The 21,258-nt window shown below is 42.7% G+C and overlaps 1 protein-coding gene across 2 annotated transcripts; it reads left to right on the plus strand.

Annotated features, from left to right (window-relative positions):
* Nucleotides 1-660: 660 nt before the first annotated feature.
* On the plus strand, nucleotides 661-14,425 carry LOC143573612 (plasma membrane-associated cation-binding protein 1-like). 2 transcript variants are annotated; one of them, XM_077058444.1, is made up of 5 exons: nucleotides 661-798; nucleotides 881-1,029; nucleotides 1,109-1,198; nucleotides 1,297-1,381; nucleotides 14,027-14,425. In XM_077058444.1, exons 2-5 carry the CDS (start codon nucleotides 919-921, stop codon nucleotides 14,284-14,286), a joined length of 546 nt encoding a protein of 181 aa, XP_076914559.1. In that variant the 5' UTR covers nucleotides 661-798; nucleotides 881-918; the 3' UTR covers nucleotides 14,287-14,425. The 2 variants fall into 2 exon arrangements, with proteins under 2 accessions (XP_076914559.1, XP_076914560.1); XM_077058445.1 differs by having other exon boundaries at nucleotides 668-802.
* Nucleotides 14,426-21,258: the final 6,833 nt, after the last annotated feature.

Below are 21,258 nucleotides of genomic sequence, written 5' to 3' on the forward strand. Positions count from 1 at the left end.
AAAATTATATTTTTTAGCATTGTGGGAAAGATAAAATTTTTTAGGGAAATGGCATGATTGGAAGAATAGATGTTTAGATTATATATTTTTTTAAATTCATGTAGAGCGGAATCACGAAATGTCGAAATATAACACAGAGATTTCTCAAAGAATATTGATATGTTACAATTAATGTTGAAAACATTATAATATGGTACCTCGAGAATTCGAACTTTGACGCTATATAAATAAGTAGTGAATAAGAAACATAAATAAAAGCGAAAACTAAGACGACAAATTATTTAATTCTTACAAAGGAAATATTACGAAATCACTAAACTGGTGAAAATATTCAATGACGAAATCGATCAGACCCACAATTGATGTAGTTTGGTCGATCTAGGTTAAATCACCTACTATGGCTTGTCAAGACGTTTCCGTATGCTGCTCAGGCGCCCCATAACTCACCTCGTAACCCAAATTATTATATTAACTCACCTCTTTCAATACGGCTACGCTAACTCTTGATTTAGCTCCATATATAATCTGAAAGAAGGTAAAAAAAATGAACAGATATCCTAGGATACTTGATCCAAAAGACAATATGGATTTTTAACTTATTAACATATTAATTCGAATTGGTCAGACATGTAATAAAAGGAAAGTGTGGGGATAAAAAGGGAAGAATAAGAATAAAATAAGTGCATATGGTTGAGGAGAAAGCACATATAACACACTAAGTCTCTTCAGTTCTTCTTGTCCATCAACAACTCTAAAATACCAACCCACTACTACAGAATTTGTTTCTAATTAATTAAGGTATGTTCTTATCTTTATGATAATGTCTAAACAAAACACAATAACTAGCTATCAAGTTGAATGTGGGGATTTGTATTCGTAGGTTGACTTTGATCATATAAATCGAAATCGAATTAGAAGATGGGTTACTGGAAGTCTACAGTCGTACCAAAGTTTAAGAAGATCTTCGAGAAGAACAACACGAAGAAACTCGCGGCAGCCGAGGCTTGCAAGTCCTTCGATGAAGCTAAGGTTGATCTAGCTCTTTGTTTCTTTTAGGTTTGATTACGAATATATTTATACTCATATGTATATATGCATGTCCATGCAGGAAGGATATACCAAAGAATTTGAAGAGAAGAAAAGTGAACTCCAAACTAAAGTAATCGAGATCTATGAAGCTTCTGCTACTCAAATAAAGGTCCACAAGTGATTAACTTTACTTGTATTTTTAGCTTTTTTTATCTAAGTTCGAATATTTTTAAATTAATGTTGTTTTGTGACTTAAATAATTAACAGGAGTTGATTAAGGAACCTAAGGATGCTGCCTTGAAAAAGAATGCCACTGGAGTTACCAAATTTCTTGAAGAACTCTCCAAAATCGGTACCTAAAAAATCGCTGCTAGAAAACGAAACACAGTCTCAAATACCCTTTTGTGGCCGGTTTGGCAGTCACTTAAACCCTGGTGGCAAGTGACTTTGCGACCGAAACAATATAGATTTTGCGATCAAGCTTTCGTCGCTTAGCCACCAAATTACGACCGAAACTTTTTGCTATTCAGTTTTACACAACAAATCACATATATTTACTTTTTACGACAAACTCACACACCTTTTAAAACTACTTCTAAAATTATATATATGTCACCATGGGAAACAACTCTTAACCATATATATAGGATGAACAACATATAATATATCTTGGTACCTGTAGGGGTATGGTATTAAACCCGGTTTTACGACCCTAAATTTATTATGTTTGGCTTATTTTATTATATGGACTAATACAATGTTATTGGGCTGAGGGGGTTTTGTGGAGGTAACCCTAACTGGGCTAGGCCCATTAGGGTACCATGATGGTGGCCATGAGGCTCTCTATATAAGGAGATCTCCACCTCCTTATTAAGGGGTCATGCTCAATAAGAGCCACCACCACTTTTTGTGTCTGTAAACAAGAGATCTTTGAGATTTCTTAGCAGTCACCTCCACACCCCCGAAAAACCATTGCAGGTCTCAAGCAACCGGAGAAGAAGATCAAGACGTGGTTCGTTCATCTCGAAAATCCGTGGAAACATCGTCATGGATCAGGTCAGGTTCATTTCATGCTTCGACATTGGCGCCATCCGTGGGACGGCAACGAACTACCCTTCGATCTCCCTCTCGGCTGTCAGATCTCTCCCAGGAAAAACCCAGATCTGGAAGTTTACAGAAAAAGGCTTCAAGGCTTGTTCTATTAAAGCTCAAAAAGATCCATAGATCTAAAGGAGGCTTCCAGATCTGTGCAAAAAGAAAGTGCCTGATTCGAATGATCAAGTCTCCGGATCTGTGATGGTTTTAAATCCGCTCCGAGCTTCAGATCTATCTAGAGCTGATTTACAGATCTAGATCTAGATTACAGACCTGGATTTTAGGTTTAAAATTGCAGATCTAACTCTTAAATTGCAGATCCAAAAATTACCAGACTTCCGCCGCCATGTACGCGCGCCCGCGGATTCTCACTCCGCAGCCATGCATGTGTCGCCGCGGGAACCACCATGTGGGTTTCGCGCAAAAGACCTCCACCATGTGGGTTTTGCGCAAAAGACTGCCACCACGCATGCTCGCCAGCGGGTCACCATTCCGCCGACATGCGTGAGCGCCCGTGGAAACCACCGCGGAAACCACCATGTGGGTTTTGCGCAAGAGACCTCCGCCACGCACGCGCGCTCGCGAGTCACCACTCCATCGCCGTGCATGCGCGCATTAGGCCACGCGCCAAACTTAAAGGTTGGGAATCCTCATAATATCCCATATGGCTACACGCCATACTTAAAGGTTGGGAATCCTCATAATATCCCATATGGCTACACGCCATACTTAAAGGTTGGGAATCCTCATAATATCCCATATGGCTACACGCCATACTTAAAGGTTGGGAATCCTCATAATATCCCATATGGCTACACGCCATACTTAAAGGTTGGGAATCCTCATAATTTCCCATATGGCTACGCGCCAAACTTAAAGGATGGGAATCCTCATAAACCCATCAGGCCAAGCGCCAAACTTAAAGGTTGGGAATCCTCATAAACCCATGCGGCTTCGCGCCGAATACAAGACCTAACGCGGCTCTGCTACGTTCAACATGCGCACCACCATGATGCTTGAGCGCAGTCACGCATCACATGCTCACACATCACATCAGTGCACGTAACATCTGCGTATGGCGCATGACATAAAGTCTACGCGCACGCGCATGCAACACCTACGCGTGGCGCGGGACACAAAGTCTACGCGCACGCGCATGCAACACCTGCACGTGGCGCGGGACACAAACTCTACGCGCACGCGCATGCAACACATGCGCGTGGCGCGGGACACAAAGTCTACGCGCACGCGCATGCAACATCTGCGCGTGGCGCGGGACATAAAGTCTACGCGCACGAGCATGCAACATCTGCGCGTGGCGCGGGACATAAAGTCTACGCGCACGCGCATGCAACATCTGCGGTGGCGCATAACACAAAGCCAAAGCCTATGCGCAAGCGACACAGCAAATGAGAATAGTCTAATCTCAAATCAGGATAAGGACAACCTCATTTAGCAGCAATGAACTAGGGGACTATCGTGGTATACCACCACTGCATTATCACGATGGTAGACATCCGAATCTTAGGGCGGGAGCCTAACAATATCCCAAACGGCCACGCGCCAATGTTCGGCTACGAGTCGCACAAGCACCCATAACATTATTACTAAGGCCGTTTGTGCCTCCATTATTATTTTGAAGACAAGCTGGGATAGTCATCCTGCGTAAAAGAGGCCCTTGTGGGCCAGTCATCATTATTATTATAGCTCGTAAGCCGCAATTCACGCAGGCTTCATTACTCATAGCTTATAAGTCGCCTCGCGCGCAAGCTTCATTATTCTTATAGCTCGTAAGTCGCCTCACGCGCAAGCTTTATTATTCTTATAGCTCATAAGTCGCCTCGCGCGCAAGCTTTATTATTCTTATAGCTCATAAGTCGCCTCGCGCGCAAGCTTTATTATTCTCATAACTCGTAAGCTGCCTCGCGCGCAAGTTATGTTACATTATTATCGAGATGCGCGCTCTACCTTTTATCAGGCCTCGCGCCACTATTGTTATAATGCGTGCTATATCTCATTCACGCCAGGGCACCATCATTATCAAAAAGACCACAACATGTCAACATCATGAAGAAAACCTCCCAAAACTCAAAGACAATAAAGACAAGGCCGAAGAAAAGGGAAAAAAACCGCCTCATGGCCTAACACACCTCATAAAGTCCAGCGCTCCACCTAGACGCTTGCGCGCCCAGGAGCAACGCTGGACTTGGGTGTAACACCCCGACCAAAGGCGGATTATACATCGGGGCGCCACATATTGTTTCATTACTCGTGACACTATTGGGTGTCAATATTTAATAAATACATTCATTCGCGCACGCGCAGAGTAAACACAAGATAACATAAATCATCATAAATCAATATATTATAAATCATAATATTCGAACAGCAAAAACTTGTCTTGATACATTTTAATCTAGGTCCAAAATAAAGAAAACTTCCTATGTGTCCACAAGCTCCAAAACAGCTACTGCAAACCTGAACATGTGTTAAAATAAACGTCAAACACTTGCGTGTTGGTGAGAAATCAAGTTTAATACAATACATAGGTAACAATAAATCTGCGCGCAACACGTGTATGTCTGGTGTTTAACAAGGGTGCAATCAGATTGTGATCAAGCCTAAATAGATCATAGCTCATAGTTCATAGTTCAATCCGTGCTCCCAATTGAGCACAAAAACGAGAAAACATCTGTGCAAGTGTAAACAAAGAAAACCGTAAACGATAGGTCTCCCGTGTTCATCTAATGGATCCATGAAAACTTCGGAATAGGCCGAACAAAGCGGTTAATGATACACACATACAAATAAACAGCCAAGTAAACGTCCTCAACACATGGGATACTGCGCGACTAAAGTTCATAAACAAGTTTAAGACTCAAGTTTGTACGAACACATGAACATCCCAAAACATTAAAAATAAAAAGGGATTAGGTACGAGATTACTCACTTGATAAACGATGCGGTGTAAGATAAAGCAAGAACCAACTTTAAACAAGCACAAGTTAACCTATAAACAAGATTATTGTTTTAATGATTTGTTTTAAGTCTTGATTATAAGTTAGCATAATTAATAAGTAAATTATTATATATAATATATATTACCGGAAAAGCAGGGTAGAACAGGGAGGAAGACGGAGGCAGAGAGGAGGCGGCAGAGAGAGCAAGGAGCAAGAGAACAGGAGAGATTAAGTGTTTTGTGTGTGTAGTGTTAGGAAAAATAATACTATTATTATTTATAGAGAAACCCTAGGGAACACAATCCCTAGAAAAAGGGGAAAAGATCTCAAAAAGTAAAAGATTCCAAAAGCAAAAGATATCAAAAGATATGGCAGCAGGGAAAAAGAGAAAAAGGCTGACAGGGAATAGTAAAAAGCATGGGCGGATCAGAAAAAGGTACCGGTCAAGCAAGGAAAAAGCAGATCTCAAAAGATAATGTCAGTCACTTTTTCTGCCAACCAATGGGGTTGGTGCGCATGCTGCGCCGAAAGTAACTTTTCAGACATGAAGCAGATTAGGTCAACAGCACAAAAGATAAGACAACACAAAAGCAAACGGCTAGATTAAACAGAAGAAAACTCAAGGGTTTAGCGCGAGAAGGCTAAGGCGCGCCGCGGGAAGAATCACATTTCTTAGCGCGCCGCGGGAAGAATCACAATTCCTAGCGCGCCGCGGGAGGAACTACAATTCCTAGCGCGCCGCGGGAAGAACTATAATTCTTCGCGCGTCGAGGGATGAACTACGATTCTTAGCGCGCTGCGAGAAGAACTACAAATCCTTAGCGCGTCGCGGGAAGAACTACCGTTCTTCGCGCGCTGCGAGAAGAATTATAATTCTTAGCGCGCTGCGAGAAGAGTTCGTCTCGCGTATCGCTGTAACAGGTGGTCTTCACGCAGGATTCCTTGTAAGGGGTCTGGCGCGTGGAGCTGCGCAGACAACCTTAGGCGGGAAGGAACAAAGGACAAGCAAAGAGTTAGAAGAAAAAGAGGGAAACAAGGCGTAAGGGCGGGACGGCGACAAGAGGGAAAAGAAGGCGGAAAGAGAGAAGGAAGAGGCGGGAAGGAAAATATATATTATTATTAAAAGTAAAATATAAGTATAAATAAATATTAAATCATAAAAGAGAGAGATCGGGTCAGAGAAACGGGTACCTGGGTCGGGTCGGATCGGGGCAGATGCTACAGTCTCCCCTACTTTAAGAAATTTCGTCCCGAAATTTATCTCGAAGTAGGTTGCGCAGAGAACAGGTGTGGGTACTTGATCTTCATTTGATCTTCCCTTTCCCATGTAAACTCGGCTCCGCGCTTGGACTCCCAGCGAACTTTCACGATAGGGATGCGACTGCGCTTGGTTTGCTTAACCTCGCGATCCATAATCTCAACAGGCTTCTCAACGAAATGCATAGATTCATCAACTTGAACTTCATCAAGTGGAATGTGAAGGTTCTCGTCAGCTAAACACTTCTTGAGATTGGATACATGGAACGTTGGATGCACATTACTGAGCGCGGGCGGCAGGTCAAGTCTGTAGGCAACTTTTCCCACACGCGCGAGAATCTTGAATGGACCAACATAACGAGGAGCAAGCTTACCTTTCTTCCCAAAGCGGACAACACCCTTCCAGGGCGACACTTTGAGGAGAACAAGATCACCAACTTGAAATTCGAGAGGCTTCCGCCTACGATCTGCGTAACTCTTCTGTCGGCTTCTGGCAGTCAGCAGATGATCACGGATCTTGGCGATTTTATCGGTTGTCTCTTGAACAAGTTCGGGTCCTGTGATTTGAGCTTCACCCACTTCGCTCCAACAAATCGGGGAGCGGCATTTACGACCGTAAAGTGCTTCAAATGGGGCCATACCGATACTGGAATGATAGCTGTTATTATAAGAGAACTCGATCAAAGGCAGGTGCGAATCCCAATTACCTCCAAAATCAAGAACACAAGATCGGAGCATATCCTCAAGAGTTTGAATAGTTGGCTCAGACTGACCGTCAGTCTGGGGATGATATGCCGTACTCATGTCCAAGCGAGTTCCTAGCGCAGATTGGAGAGATTTCCAAAAGCGAGATATAAAACGGCCATCGCGATCGGATATGATGCTCAAAGGAGTACCATGGCGGCAGACAATTTCCTTGACATAAAGCTGCGCGAGTTGCTCAACACGGTAGTTTTCACGAATGGGCAGAAAGTGAGCAGACTTAGTCAAACGATCCACTATTACCCAAATGCTATCATGTTTGCTTGCTGTCAAAGGTAACTTGGTAATAAAGTCCATCGCTACACATTCCCATTTCCACGTAGGAATTTCTGGTTGTTCGAGCAAACCAGACGGGCGTTGGTGTTCAGCTTTTACCTTAGAACAAGTCAGGCATCTAGCTACGAACACAGCAATATCCTTCTTCATACCGGGCCACCAATAAGTTATGCGCAAATCCTTGTACATCTTATCAGCGCCGGGATGAATAGAATATCGAGATTTGTGCGCTTCACTCAGGATATCAGCGCGAAGATTCTCATCAAAGGGAATCCAGATGCGATTAAGATAACAGAGAATTCCACTCAGATTGGGCACAAAATGCGCTTCCGCGCCACACGCTAACTCGGCGCGAAGGTTACCATTACTGATGGATGCGCGCTGCGCGTCACGAATGCGCGATTCAAGGTTGCTTTGGATCGGGGCGAAGTGAAGCTGCGTGCGCGGCAAGATACAGTTAAGCTGGCAGGGTTTTCGGCTGAGCGCATCGGCTACCACATTAGCCTTACCAGGATGATACCGGATCTCACAATCGTAATCGCTGATGAGTTCGTTCCATCGGCGTTGTCTCATGTTAAGTTCCTTCTGACCGAAGATATGCTGAAGGCTTTTATGGTCAGTGTAGAGGATACACTTAGTGCCATAAAGGTAGTGTCTCCAGATCTTCAAGGCAAATACGACTGCACCAAGTTCGAGATCGTGAGTTGTATAATTCTTTTCATGAACCTTAAGTTGCCTTGATGCGTAAGCGATAACCTTGCCTCGTTGCATAAGAACACAACCGAGACCTTGGTTGGAGGCATCGCAGTACACGACAAAATCATCATTACCCTCAGGTAGCGCAAGAACAGGAGCTTCACACAACAAACGCTTGAGCGTTAGAAAGGCTTCTTCTTGCTTCGAGCCCCAAATATACGGTTTACCTTTGTGCGTTAGAGCTGTTAAAGGCAATGCGATCTTTGAGAAGTTCGAAATAAATCGCCGGTAGTAACCAGCTAAGCCCAGAAAGGAACGGATCTCGGTAGGAGTAGATGGCGTAATCCAGTTCTTGATTGCTTCAATTTTGGATGGGTCGACATGAATACCCATCTTGTTCACCACATGACCAAGAAACTGTACTTCATCAGACCAGAATTCACACTTGGAAAGCTTGGCAAAGAGCTGCTCGGCTCTAAGCTTTTGCAACACCAATCGGAGATGTTGCTCATGCTCGGCCTTGGTCTTAGAATACACCAGAACATCATCGATAAACACGATCACGAATTTATCCAGGAAGGGCCTACACACCCGATTCATTAGATCCATGAAAACGGCGGGTGCGTTGGTTAGACCGAAGGACATGACCAAGAATTCAAAATGGCCATAACGAGTTCGAAAAGCAGTCTTCGGAACATCTTCATCGCGGATGCGCAACTGGTGATAGCCAGAGCGGAGATCGATCTTGGAGAAACAAGAGGCACCTTGGAGTTGATCAAAGAGGTCGTCAATACGCGGTAAGGGATACCGGTTCTTAATGGTGAGTTTGTTCAATTCGCGGTAATCGATACACATGCGAAACGTACCATCTTTCTTTTTAACGAACAACACCGGAGCACCCCAGGGCGAAGAGCTAGGGCGAATGAATCCTTTAGCGGTCAACTCTTGAAGTTGACTTGCCAATTCTTGAATCTCAGCGGGCGCAAGACGGTAAGGAGATTTAGCTACGGGGGAAGCACCAGGGACAAGATCAATACGGAACTCGACTTCACGAGCGGGAGGGATACCAGGAAGATCATCGGGAAAAACTTCAGGGAAGTCACGCACAATGGGGATATCGCGAAGCTTCTTTTCTTCAGCAGGTTTAACCACATGGGCTAAGAATGCAATACACCTTTTCCGCATGAGCCTTCGGGCTTCGGCGCAAGACATAAGTTTAAGACCACTGGAGGGTTTCTCGCCGTAGATATGAAGATCACCATTTTCTCGAGGTATGCGAATCATCTTCTTGGCGCAAATAACTTCGGCGCGATTATGCGTAAGCCAGTCCATACCAATAATAACATCAAAGCTTCCAAGAGGCATGGGGATGAGGTCGATCAGAAAATCGTTTTCGTTAAGGTTAAGCGTGCAATCTTTAATCACTGAGTTAATTAAAACAGTTTCGCCATTAGCCAATTCAACTGAAAAATTTTCTTTTAAATCGTTGCGCGGTCGCGCAAGCTTCTGCTCAAACGCGCGAGAAATAAAACTTCGATCGGCGCCAGTATCAAAAAGTACAGAAGCATAAAATCCGTTAAGCAAAAATGTACCATTAACTACGTCATTATTCGCTTGCGCTTGGTGCGCGGTTATGTTAAAAGCTCGTCCGCGTGTCACTTGGTTCGAAATCTGGTTCACCGGATTCGCTTGTGTAATCTGAACTTGTAGCCTTGGGCACGCGTTCCGGAAATGACTGGGATCACCGCAGTTATAGCACGACCTGGGTCGTGGATTTTGGTAGGTTGGTTGTGGGTTCTGCGGGTAGACTGGTGGTGTTGGCGCAATTGGATTGGCGGGAAGGATTCTACAGAACTCAGCAGAGTGACCAACGCGGCCACATCGGTTACATTGACGACACGGGGTTTGGGTTGGGTGGTGAAGTCTACAGGTTGGGCAAAAGGGTTGATTTCCTGTATAAGGTTTCTTAGGTGGCAGGGCAGGGAGTGCTGGATTGGTTAAGGCATAGTTGTGGACTATAGGAGGTGTTGTGTCGGCTGACAGTGGGTTAGGCGCATAAACTGGAGGTTGGTAGATGGGTTGCTGGACTATGGGCGGGTTGGTAAGCGCATAGGCCTTGCGCCTGCGCTTGAGGTTGTTACGGTTTGAGGGTTCTGGTTTGGTTTCTGTTGGTTCAGGGGCTGTCTTGGTGAGTTTGGTCTTTTCTGTTCCCCGCAGGAACAGGGTTCCTGCTCTGACATGGTTGTCGCTGAGCACAGCGGCCAACTCGATGGCGTCAGAGAGGGTTACTGGGTTTCTGGCCCATACAGAATCTTGAATTTCCATGGGGAGACCCCCAAGGAATTTCTCTATGGCTCGGCGGGAAGGGGTAACAAGGTGAGGGACAAGCAGGCTTAGTTCATGGAAGCGCGTCGCGTACTCGCGCGCTTCACCGCTGTATTGCTTCAAGTTCCAGAATTCTTCCTCCAAGCGCTTAACTTCGTTGGGAGGGCAGAATTCTCGCGTCAGAATTTCCTTAAATTCCTCCCAAAGCATGCTGGAAGCAGCTTCTGCGCCACGCGCATGAGCTACTCCATTCCACCATGTAAGCGCTCTAGATTCCAGGACACTGGAAGCATACAGGGTTCGTCTGTCTGAGGGGCATTGGGTATGGAGGAAAGTGTTTTCTATTTTCTCAAGCCACTGGAGCATCACGGTGGCTCCTTCAAGACCTGTGAACTTTGGAGGGTTACCCGCGTTAAAGGATTTAATGTTGTAACCAGAGGTGTTGGTATTGTTTTGGCTCAAAGCTTGGGCTATTGCGGCGGCCATTTCCTGGGAACGTTGCTGTCTACGCATGCGCGAGGCTTCTCTTCTCTGAAATCGGCGAGATAGCGGAGGCATTCTATAAAAATTTTAATTTTAGTTAATATCTTGGTTTTAGCGCAAAGTATAACCTCGAAAAGCTTGGTTTCACGGAGTCAGTTACTGTCAAAAGTTAAAGTAAAATAAATGACCCTAAATGCAGACTTAATAAAGGTAACAAATTCGAATCAGAAATCGACAATTCATGTATCACCATGACTTTCCGAATTCCCAATTTAAAATATACGAGCAAACGAGTATTGGAGATTGACGATTCATGTATCACCATGACTTTTCAATCTTCAATATAAAACTACAAGAAAATGAGTATTGGAGGTTGACAATTCATGTATCACCATGACTTTTCAAGTCTCCAACCTCAGAACATAATCGTAAATGGAAATTGAAAATCAACTATTCATGTATCACCATGACTTTTCGGATTTTCAAATCCCACAAACGAATATGTAAGTAAAATCAATAAAAATCGAAATATCGCGGAATAAAACATAAAGTCATATACTGCGCAAGCGCGAGCATATTTATAAACAACGAGTAATTAACAATAAGCGCGCAAACATGAGATTTCTCTCATGCGCGAGAAGGGACTCTTAGGTATTCTAGGCCGTTACGTCTAACCACCTATCCTAAAGTCAACGAGCTCTGATACCAATCTGTAACACCCCGACCAAAGGCGGATTATACATCGGGGCGCCACATATTGTTTCATTACTCGTGACACTATTGGGTGTCAATATTTAATAAATACATTCATTCGCGCACGCGCAGAGTAAACACAAGATAACATAAATCATCATAAATCAATATATTATAAATCATAATATTCGAACAGCAAAAACTTGTCTTGATACATTTTAATCTAGGTCCAAAATAAAGAAAACTTCCTATGTGTCCACAAGCTCCAAAACAGCTACTGCAAACCTGAACATGTGTTAAAATAAACGTCAAACACTTGCGTGTTGGTGAGAAATCAAGTTTAATACAATACATAGGTAACAATAAATCTGCGCGCAACACGTGTATGTCTGGTGTTTAACAAGGGTGCAATCAGATTGTGATCAAGCCTAAATAGATCATAGCTCATAGTTCATAGTTCAATCCGTGCTCCCAATTGAGCACAAAAACGAGAAAACATCTGTGCAAGTGTAAACAAAGAAAACCGTAAACGATAGGTCTCCCGTGTTCATCTAATGGATCCATGAAAACTTCGGAATAGGCCGACCAAAGCGGTTAATGATACAAACATACAAATAAACAGCCAAGTAAACGTCCTCAACACATGGGATACTGCGCGACTAAAGTTCATAAACAAGTTTAAGACTCAAGTTTGTACGAACACATGAACATCCCAAAACATTAAAAATAAAAAGGGATTAGGTACGAGATTACTCACTTGATAAACGATGCGGTGTAAGATAAAGCAAGAACCAACTTTAAACAAGCACAAGTTAACCTATAAACAAGATTATTGTTTTAATGATTTGTTTTAAGTCTTGATTATAAGTTAGCATAATTAATAAGTAAATAATTATATATAATATATATTACCGGAAAAGCAGGGTAGAACAGGGAGGAAGACGGAGGCAGAGAGGAGGCGGCAGAGAGAGCAAGGAGCAAGAGAACAGGAGAGATTAAGTGTTTTGTGTGTGTAGTGTTAGGAAAAATAATACTATTATTATTTATAGAGAAACCCTAGGGAACACAATCCCTAGAAAAAGGGGAAAAGATCTCAAAAAGTAAAAGATTCCAAAAGCAAAAGATATCAAAAGATATGGCAGCAGGGAAAAAGAGAAAAAGGCTGACAGGGAATAGTAAAAAGCATGGGCGGATCAGAAAAAGGTACCGGTCAAGCAAGGAAAAAGCAGATCTCAAAAGATAATGTCAGTCACTTTTTCTGCCAACCAATGGGGTTGGTGCGCATGCTGCGCCGAAAGTAACTTTTCAGACATGAAGCAGATTAGGTCAACAGCACAAAAGATAAGACAACACAAAAGCAAACGGCTAGATTAAACAGAAGAAAACTCAAGGGTTTAGCGCGAGAAGGCTAAGGCGCGCCGCGGGAAGAATCACATTTCTTAGCGCGCCGCGGGAAGAATCACAATTCCTAGCGCGCCGCGGGAGGAACTACAATTCCTAGCGCGCCGCGGGAAGAACTATAATTCTTCGCGCGTCGAGGGATGAACTACGATTCTTAGCGCGCTGCGAGAAGAACTACAAATCCTTAGCGCGTCGCGGGAAGAACTACCGTTCTTCGCGCGCTGCGAGAAGAATTATAATTCTTAGCGCGCTGCGAGAAGAGTTCGTCTCGCGTATCGCTGTAACAGGTGGTCTTCACGCAGGATTCCTTGTAAGGGGTCTGGCGCGTGGAGCTGCGCAGACAACCTTAGGCGGGAAGGAACAAAGGACAAGCAAAGAGTTAGAAGAAAAAGAGGGAAACAAGGCGTAAGGGCGGGACGGCGACAAGAGGGAAAAGAAGGCGGAAAGAGAGAAGGAAGAGGCGGGAAGGAAAATATATATTATTATTAAAAGTAAAATATAAGTATAAATAAATATTAAATCATAAAAGAGAGAGATCGGGTCAGAGAAACGGGTACCTGGGTCGGGTCGGATCGGGGCAGATGCTACATTGGGGGGCTTGTAGGGGTATGGTATTAAACCCGGTTTTACGACCCTAAATTTATTATGTTTGGCTTATTTTATTATATGGACTAATACAATGTTATTGGGCTGAGGGGTTTTTGTAGAGGTAACCCTAACTGGGCTAGGCCCATTAGGGTACCATGATGGTGGCCATGAGGCTCTCTATATAAGGAGATCTCCACCTCCTTATTAAGGGGTCATGCTCAATAAGAGCCACCACCACTTTTTGTGTCTGTAAACAAGAGATTTTTGAGATTTCTTAGCAGTCACCTCCATACCCCCGAAAAACCTTTGCATGTCTCAAGCAACCGGAGAAGAAGATCAAGACGTGGTTCGTTCATCTCGAAAATCCGTGGAAACATCGTCATGGATCAGGTCAGGTTCATTTCATGCTTCGACAGTACCGTTAGGCTGCTTACTTAAATAAAGTTTAATCTATTTTGTAGAGTTTCCAGGGTCAAAACCAGTTCACGAAGCATGTTCCAAATTCGGGCCAACACTTGTTCAAGGACCGATTACCTTTGTATTTGAGAAGGTCTCAACTTTCATAGTTGTGGAGGAGAAGGAAACGAAAGATAAGGATGTTGCTGTGGAGACCGTCGCTGAGGAAGAGAAAAAAGACGAAGTGGTAGCCGAGACTGAAGTAAAGGCTCCGGTAGAGGAGGTGGCAGCTCCGGCGGCAGCAGAGCCACCAAAGGATTGCTGATAGAATGAAAATCGAATGATATAAATGTGTGATTTGATAAACTCATTATTCTTTATTTTCTATTATGTTACTCTATTTTTGTATTCGTTTTTAAAGTCTACACGTTTATAGTTGACATGGTATTGGTGTAAGATTTACAATTTTTGATGTATTAATAAAAAACTATATTATTCTTAATCATTTTGCTCATCATATTTTTTTTTTCACACACCCAAGTCCTAACAACTTACATGTTTGTTGGAACTTGACGATCCTAAAGTAAGATAAATAATCATCGTATCTTATAAGTTGGTTGGTTAATGGGTCAACTCATATATATCTGGTCGGTTACATAGCTTGTTTTTTTTAAACCGGTCAAAGCGGGTCGGCGAGATTAGGTTAAAGTCTAAATTAAGGACAGTTTCATTACTAGTGTAAATAAGAAATCTTTTACCCTGTTACATAGACTTGAGCTTTTGATTAGCTTCAATCAAATACAAACTGTAGATTGCACATAGTTCATAATCTGCCAATTGGGTCACATAAATATGTGTATATGTAAACTAATTTCTGTGTAAGTCTTAAAACTCTCAATGATAAACTGGTAATTTCATTTACTTGAAAAGGTTAATCTTAACTTTTACCTAAAAGGCATATAATTCAGTACAAAAATATATTTTGGTGAGCAAATAAAGTTATAAACTATAAGTATAAACATTAGTAAGTTATAGGGTACCAGTTGCTAAGTCTTTCAAAGAAGTCCCTAGCTCTACAATTTGAGAGCCACTAATGATGTTTCTTTACGTCTAATCTGAAAAATATTATGAACGAAAGAACATAATTAATACCGATAAATGATCACTACTATCAGCTAGTCCTCTAGGCCCCACGAAAAGAAAGGCAAAACATAAGCATAAAACACTAAAAAAGATTAAATAATAAAAAACCTGGTGAAGAACACCAAGAGGCGAAGCAGATCCACAGCTAACAATAGAATTATATGCCTGCAAGGTATTAAATAGAAAAAATTAACAAAGACTACAAGAATTGATCATAAAACCGAAAATCAAGAAAGAATACACAAATAGATTGCCAACTCTTTACCTAACAAAAACTATCAATGATGGTACTGATAACAAAAAACGATCAATTGATCTGTTAAAAAAAACACAAACAATTTCAGAAAGAAACAATGAACAATAAAAACCAGACAAATTAAGATTAATAAAGTGCTTGTGGTAAGCAAATCGGCTATTGGTTATCAAAGACAGTTTTACGTGAGAACCGATGTATTGTAATTTATTGTTATAAGGCTAGCTTATATATATATGATAATGAAACTTTCAAGAACACTAAAATCAAGAATACCTTATGCATATGTAATTATTGCTGACACGTATATTTTAAATTCATAATGAAACTTTTAGGAACTCTAAATCAAGATTGCCTTTCCGAAAGGGCGGAACTAATTGTTGAGGAGCAGTGACTGGAACCAATGTGACTCCATTGGAGTTTGTATTTACACATGTTCAGTTGGTTGAATCTACAAACCCAAGAAACACTCGAAAACGTGTCTATGATTAATTGTGGGGATCCCTCAATCCCGCGATTCGCAGGTGGAACTTGGGTGTGGTCCTTCTGAGACAATTGTGATAGGTGCCTCTCCCCTTGAGCGCATTCTCGCCCTTCGTATTGCTACTGTCAAGAGTATCCCGTCCGCTTGCCGCATGGTTTTCGCCCAGGCCTTGTCACGGGGGCTCCGTAAAGTGGTGGATGCCCCCTGATCTATTGAGGCATGGGTTAAACTTTTGTTGTTGCCTCGCTGTACGTTACGTGTTGTCAAACCGGCTACTAGACAGGAACGAAGGTAAGGTAACAGGAAATCGCTTCAATGTAAATCCATTATGCGGGCTTTGGCTATTAGGAAAGAAGGGGCAGGTTTAGAAGAGTTGGTGCTACCCCTCCTTGAACTCCCTGTGATGTGGGATGGCCAAGGTAAAGAAGAAGGAGGGGGCAATATTAAGCAGTGCCTCCGGAAGGTAGCGTATGGCCATTACACAGCGGTAGTCAAAGTCCTGTGTTCATCCGGGGTTGCGCCTGCGGGGGGGGGGGGGGGGGGGGGGGGGATACCTTGAGAGCCTTGATAGATAAACACCATGTGGTGGACCCTCCGACCTTGCCCTCCGTCGTGCCATCGGAACCAGCCTTGCAGGTGGACGGTAAGTGTGTGTTGGAATGTATTAAAACCTTCCCGAAAGGTACATCTTGTGGGAGGGATGGTTTGCGGGCCCAACATATTTTAGACGCTTTCTGTGGCCAGGGGTCTCCAACCGCCTCCGGGGTCCTAAAGGCTATCACTGATGTTTTCAACTTATGGCTTGGGGGACTTTGTCCTAAAGTTCTAGCAGAGTTCATTGCTTCGGCGCCGTTGACCCCCTGTTGAAGCCTAACAATGGAATTAGACCCATCGCGGTTGGAGGCATTTGGAGAAGATTGGTGTCGAAAGTCGCTATGCGTAAAGTGGGGAAAGAGGTGGCTGCTTATCTAGGGGATTTTCAATTCGGGGTTGGGATCCCTAATGGGGAGGAAGCGGTACTGCATAGTGCTAACAGGTTTCTGAGCGCGTTCCATTCTGACGGGTCCCTGGGTATGCTCACTATTGATTTTTCTAACGCCTTCAACAAGGTGGACCAGACAACCCTTCTCAGGGAAGTTAGCTGCAGATGTCCATCTATCTTCCCATGGGTCCAGTTTTTATATGCCCAACCCGCCAGGTTATATGTGAGGGATACTCATATTGGGGCTTTTACTGGGGTGCAGCAAGGGGACCCCCTTGGCCCTCTTCTTTTTGAGTTAGTTCTCCATCCGCTCATCCATAGGGTGCAGGGGACCTGTTCCTTGCCCTTCCATGCTTGGTATTTAGACGATGGTACTATCATTGGAAAGGCTGAGGAGATTGCTAGGGTGTTGGGCATTATTCGCTAAGGGGAGTGTCTTTGGGGCTTAGGCTTAATATTCAGAAAACGGTGATTTTTTGGCCGTCATGCAATGGTTCGAAGAATGTGTCGGGTTTATTCCCTAGCAAGATTAGCAGTCCTGTGAGGGGAGTTAAACTTCAGGGGGGAGCGGTTAGTCGGGATGCGGGGTTCATTCGGTCTATGGCAAATAAAAGATCTTTGGGGGCGGTTGAACTTATGAAACACCTGTCGGACCTTAGGGACCCCCAAAGTGAGCTTCTTTTGTTTCGTTCGTGCATGGGGGTTGCTAAGTTAGTGTTTGGGCTCTAGAAATGTCAACCTGAACATGTCAACCTGAACATGTCAAAGAGGTTGTGGCCATCTTTGATGTGAGCATACGGGGGGCAATTGAAGATATTGTTGTGTGTGGAGGACCGCACTTTGGGGGCCTCCAGTGGAGGTTGGCTTCCTTCCCTATGCGTTGCGGAGGCTTAGGAATTTTCTCGGCTGAGGATGTCTCCGCATATGCCTTTGTGGCTTCCAGGGCCCAGTCGTGGAAATTGCGGGATCACATCTTGCGAAGCGCTGGTGTTATGGGGGTAGATACTGACCACTCCCTTGCACTTGGTAATATTGAAACAACTCTCCCGGGCCTTGATCTAGGCGGTTTTACTGATAAGGAGACCGCCCCCAAGAAACCTCAACAAACCTTGGCGAGCGCTCTTTATGGTAAACACGTACATGATTTGGAGGAGCGATTCGATATGACTCCGAGACAAAAGGCAGTTTTTGCTTGTCTCAAGGGGGCTCATGCCCAAGATTTTTTGACTGTTGTGCCCATTGAAGGTCTTGGGCAACGGATATCAGCACTTGAATACAGAGTCATCCTTAAATACCGGCTCATTATTCTTATTTTCCCTCCAGACGAATCATGCCCTATTGTTGGGTTTCTATGGATATTTTAGACTTAGTTAATCATTTAACTAGTCATTAAAAGGCGGAAGCGTGATTATCTATAAACTTTATGTACATATATCCATATATATATTACAAGTTCATATGTGTGTTAATCTATGAATAACCCTTTATTCTTGTTTCAAGATTACCATTAATCTTAAGATTAGAAACCCGAGACTAAGGATCAAATAATACGGAAAAACTAAACTATCAAAGCTTGTAAAACTTACATTCTTAACTCCTTAAGAGATGTAGTTGATGGTTGAAGAAGATGATGATGTTGATGCTAGACTTTCAAAGGGAAAATCCTCAAACGGAAGATACCCCGAGCCTCCAACACACACCGAGCTATGTTAGGAAGCTTGAACACGAGAAACCGAGACTCGAACCTCTTTTGTTTCTTGACTTTGGCCGAACCAAAAGCTAGAGGGAAAGAGAGAGTTGTGATTACTTATTATATCTTGAAAGTATGTTGATCTTTATATAAATGAGATCATATCTCATTCATATCTTAAGTTAGGTTTTTTTTTGGTCAAGTAAAAGTTACTCAACCTCCATCAAGTCCTTACCAACTTTGACCAAGTGTATGGGGTGTAAGGCATACATGTCTAAATAATATATATTTTATACCTTATAAAATATATAAACATCCCATCTTTTATAAACCATTTTATAAAAGAACACATGTTTAAATAATCATTCCAATAATAATTATTTGAATAAATAAATTAACCAATTAATTTATTTAACACTTTCAAGTAATTATTCAGAAACCCGATTTCTGAATGTGTTGTGTTCTGTATTTGTTTTATAGATCATATCTCAACAAATACATAATTGGTGTGTGTCTAACTCGTTATTGGGTATGACCCGACTTGGATCAAACACGGCTAGCCACATTAACCTAATTATGTGTCTCGGGCATACGGTATTCCAACAATCTCCCACTTGCACGTGACTCATAGGAAGTTAATGCTAATGGTGAATACCGCCTAACAACAGGTCACCATCCCTAGTGTGTTTGACTAAGTGCCATTCAATAACATCATCCCCTTCAAGTCCATACTTGATATGATATAGGTAAGTCTTATCACTACATCCTTTTGTTACTAGATGTCCTGTCAAATCGAAGAGACACAGAGTGATCATTCTCTCAATGATTTAACTTAACAGGCCTTAGACATCTAAACTCTCAACACATAAGAGGAACAAATCCCATCTTGACTGCATACACCCTTGTTGACATCTCGTATGATATCTGAGCTCTTTCTTACACGTTATCGTGTTACCGAAATAACAAAGAAGAGAGTCAAGTTATCAGACTTGATGAAAGACCAGATCCAATATGCATCTTAGGTCAAAGGACACAATGATACTCGCCTTTACTCAAGGATTACTTATGATCAGTTACACTAACTCCATGCAGTGATCCTTGAGAGCGGGTCAGTCCAATATTTGTATCCCACAAATATCTATGAACTTTGGTGGCAAACCTATGCCCTATATTCATCACATGAATATCAACCAATCCGGGTTCATAATAGTCTTACCTTCATACTTGTTCCCACAAGTATGATCGACTACGGACGTTTAGAACAACATAAGTCATTCATGGATTAAACATGCAAATATAGAACATAACTCATTGAATAATTAAAACATAATTAATTTTCATGAGATACCCATTACATTCGTTCTTATACAAACACTAAACACAGATTAAATCCACTCACTAGAATACCGAAGTCCTAATGCACAAACATGACCCTCATGCTTTGGCCTATCGAGGAGCTTCGTGAGTGGGTCCGCAATATTTTGATCGGTATGAACTTTATGAATACATATCTTTCCCTTTTCAACTTCATCCCTTATGTAGTTGAATCTGCGCTCAATGTGCCTCGTTTTCTGATGAGCACGAGGCTCCTTGATCTGTGCAATAGCACCCTCATTGTCACAGAATATCTCTAGGGGCTCCTGAATGGTAGAGATAATCCCTAGATCCATGATGAACTTTTTTATCCATGCAGCCTCTTGGGCTGCCATTGAAGCGGCGATGTACTCAGATTCTGTAGTGGATAACGCGACAACATCCTGCTTCGAACTCTTCCAAGAGACAGCGCCTCCATTCAAAATGAAGACATATCCCGACTGTGACCGAGAATCATCTCGGTCATTTTGGAAACTCGCATCCACGTAACCCTTTACGACGAGTTCCTCCTCACCAGACCCATATATTAAAAACATATCCTTAGTCCTTCTAAGGTATTTTAATATATTCTTGACAGCCATCCAATGACTGTCACCTGGGTTGTGCTGGTATCTACTCGTTATGCTTAAAGCATACGAGACGTCTGGTCTAGTGCACATCATTGCATACATAATAGATCCTATTGCCGAAGCATAAGGAACATGCTTCATCCTATCCTGCTCTTCCTTAGAGCTAGGACTTTGGGATGAGCTTAACACGGTTCCTCTAGGAATAGGTACCAAACCTTTCTTAGAGTTTTCCATCCTGAACCTTTTCAGGATTTTATCAATGTATGCACTTTGATTGAGTCCGATCAATTTCCTTTGTCTATCCCTATAGACCTTTATTCCCAAGATATATGTCGCTTCTCCAAGATCCTTAATTGAGAAACGACTACTTAACCACGCTTTAACGCTTTCCATACTTGGTATATCATTTCCAAATAAAAGTATATCATCGACATACAAAATAAGGAACATGACTATACTCCCACTAGCCCATTTATACACACACGCCTCATCACCGTTTTGGACGAAACCAAACGCTTTGATTTCTTCATTAAAACGATGATTCCACATCCGTGATGCTTGTTTCAACCCGTAGATTGATTTCCTTAACTTACATACTTTGTCAGGATTAGATGGATCGACAAAACCTTCAGGCTGAACCATATGGACATCTTCCTCAAGATATCCATTAAGAAAAGCGGTCTTGACATCCATCTGCCATATCTCATAATCAAAATGAGCTGCAATGGCAAATAATATCCTGATCGACTTAAGCATCGCGACCGGCGAGAAGGTTTCATCATAATCAATCCCTTGAGTTTGT

Source organism: Bidens hawaiensis, unplaced genomic scaffold (genome assembly GCF_021521415.1).
Source record: "Bidens hawaiensis isolate Kalapana, Puna unplaced genomic scaffold, B.hawaiensis_p1.1 tig00026597_1, whole genome shotgun sequence".
In the NCBI taxonomy this organism is placed as follows: domain Eukaryota; kingdom Viridiplantae; phylum Streptophyta; class Magnoliopsida; order Asterales; family Asteraceae; genus Bidens; species Bidens hawaiensis.

Coding starts and splice junctions, on each gene's coding strand:
- LOC143573612 (XM_077058444.1), top strand. CDS start 919: ATGGGTTACTGGAAGTCTACAGTCGTACCAAAGTTTAAGAAGATCTTC. Junction 1,199..1,296: donor CTTCTGCTACTCAAATAAAG/GTCCACAAGTGA, acceptor AATAATTAACAG/GAGTTGATTAAGGAACCTAA. Junction 1,382..14,026: donor TGAAGAACTCTCCAAAATCG/GTACCTAAAAAA, acceptor TCTATTTTGTAG/AGTTTCCAGGGTCAAAACCA.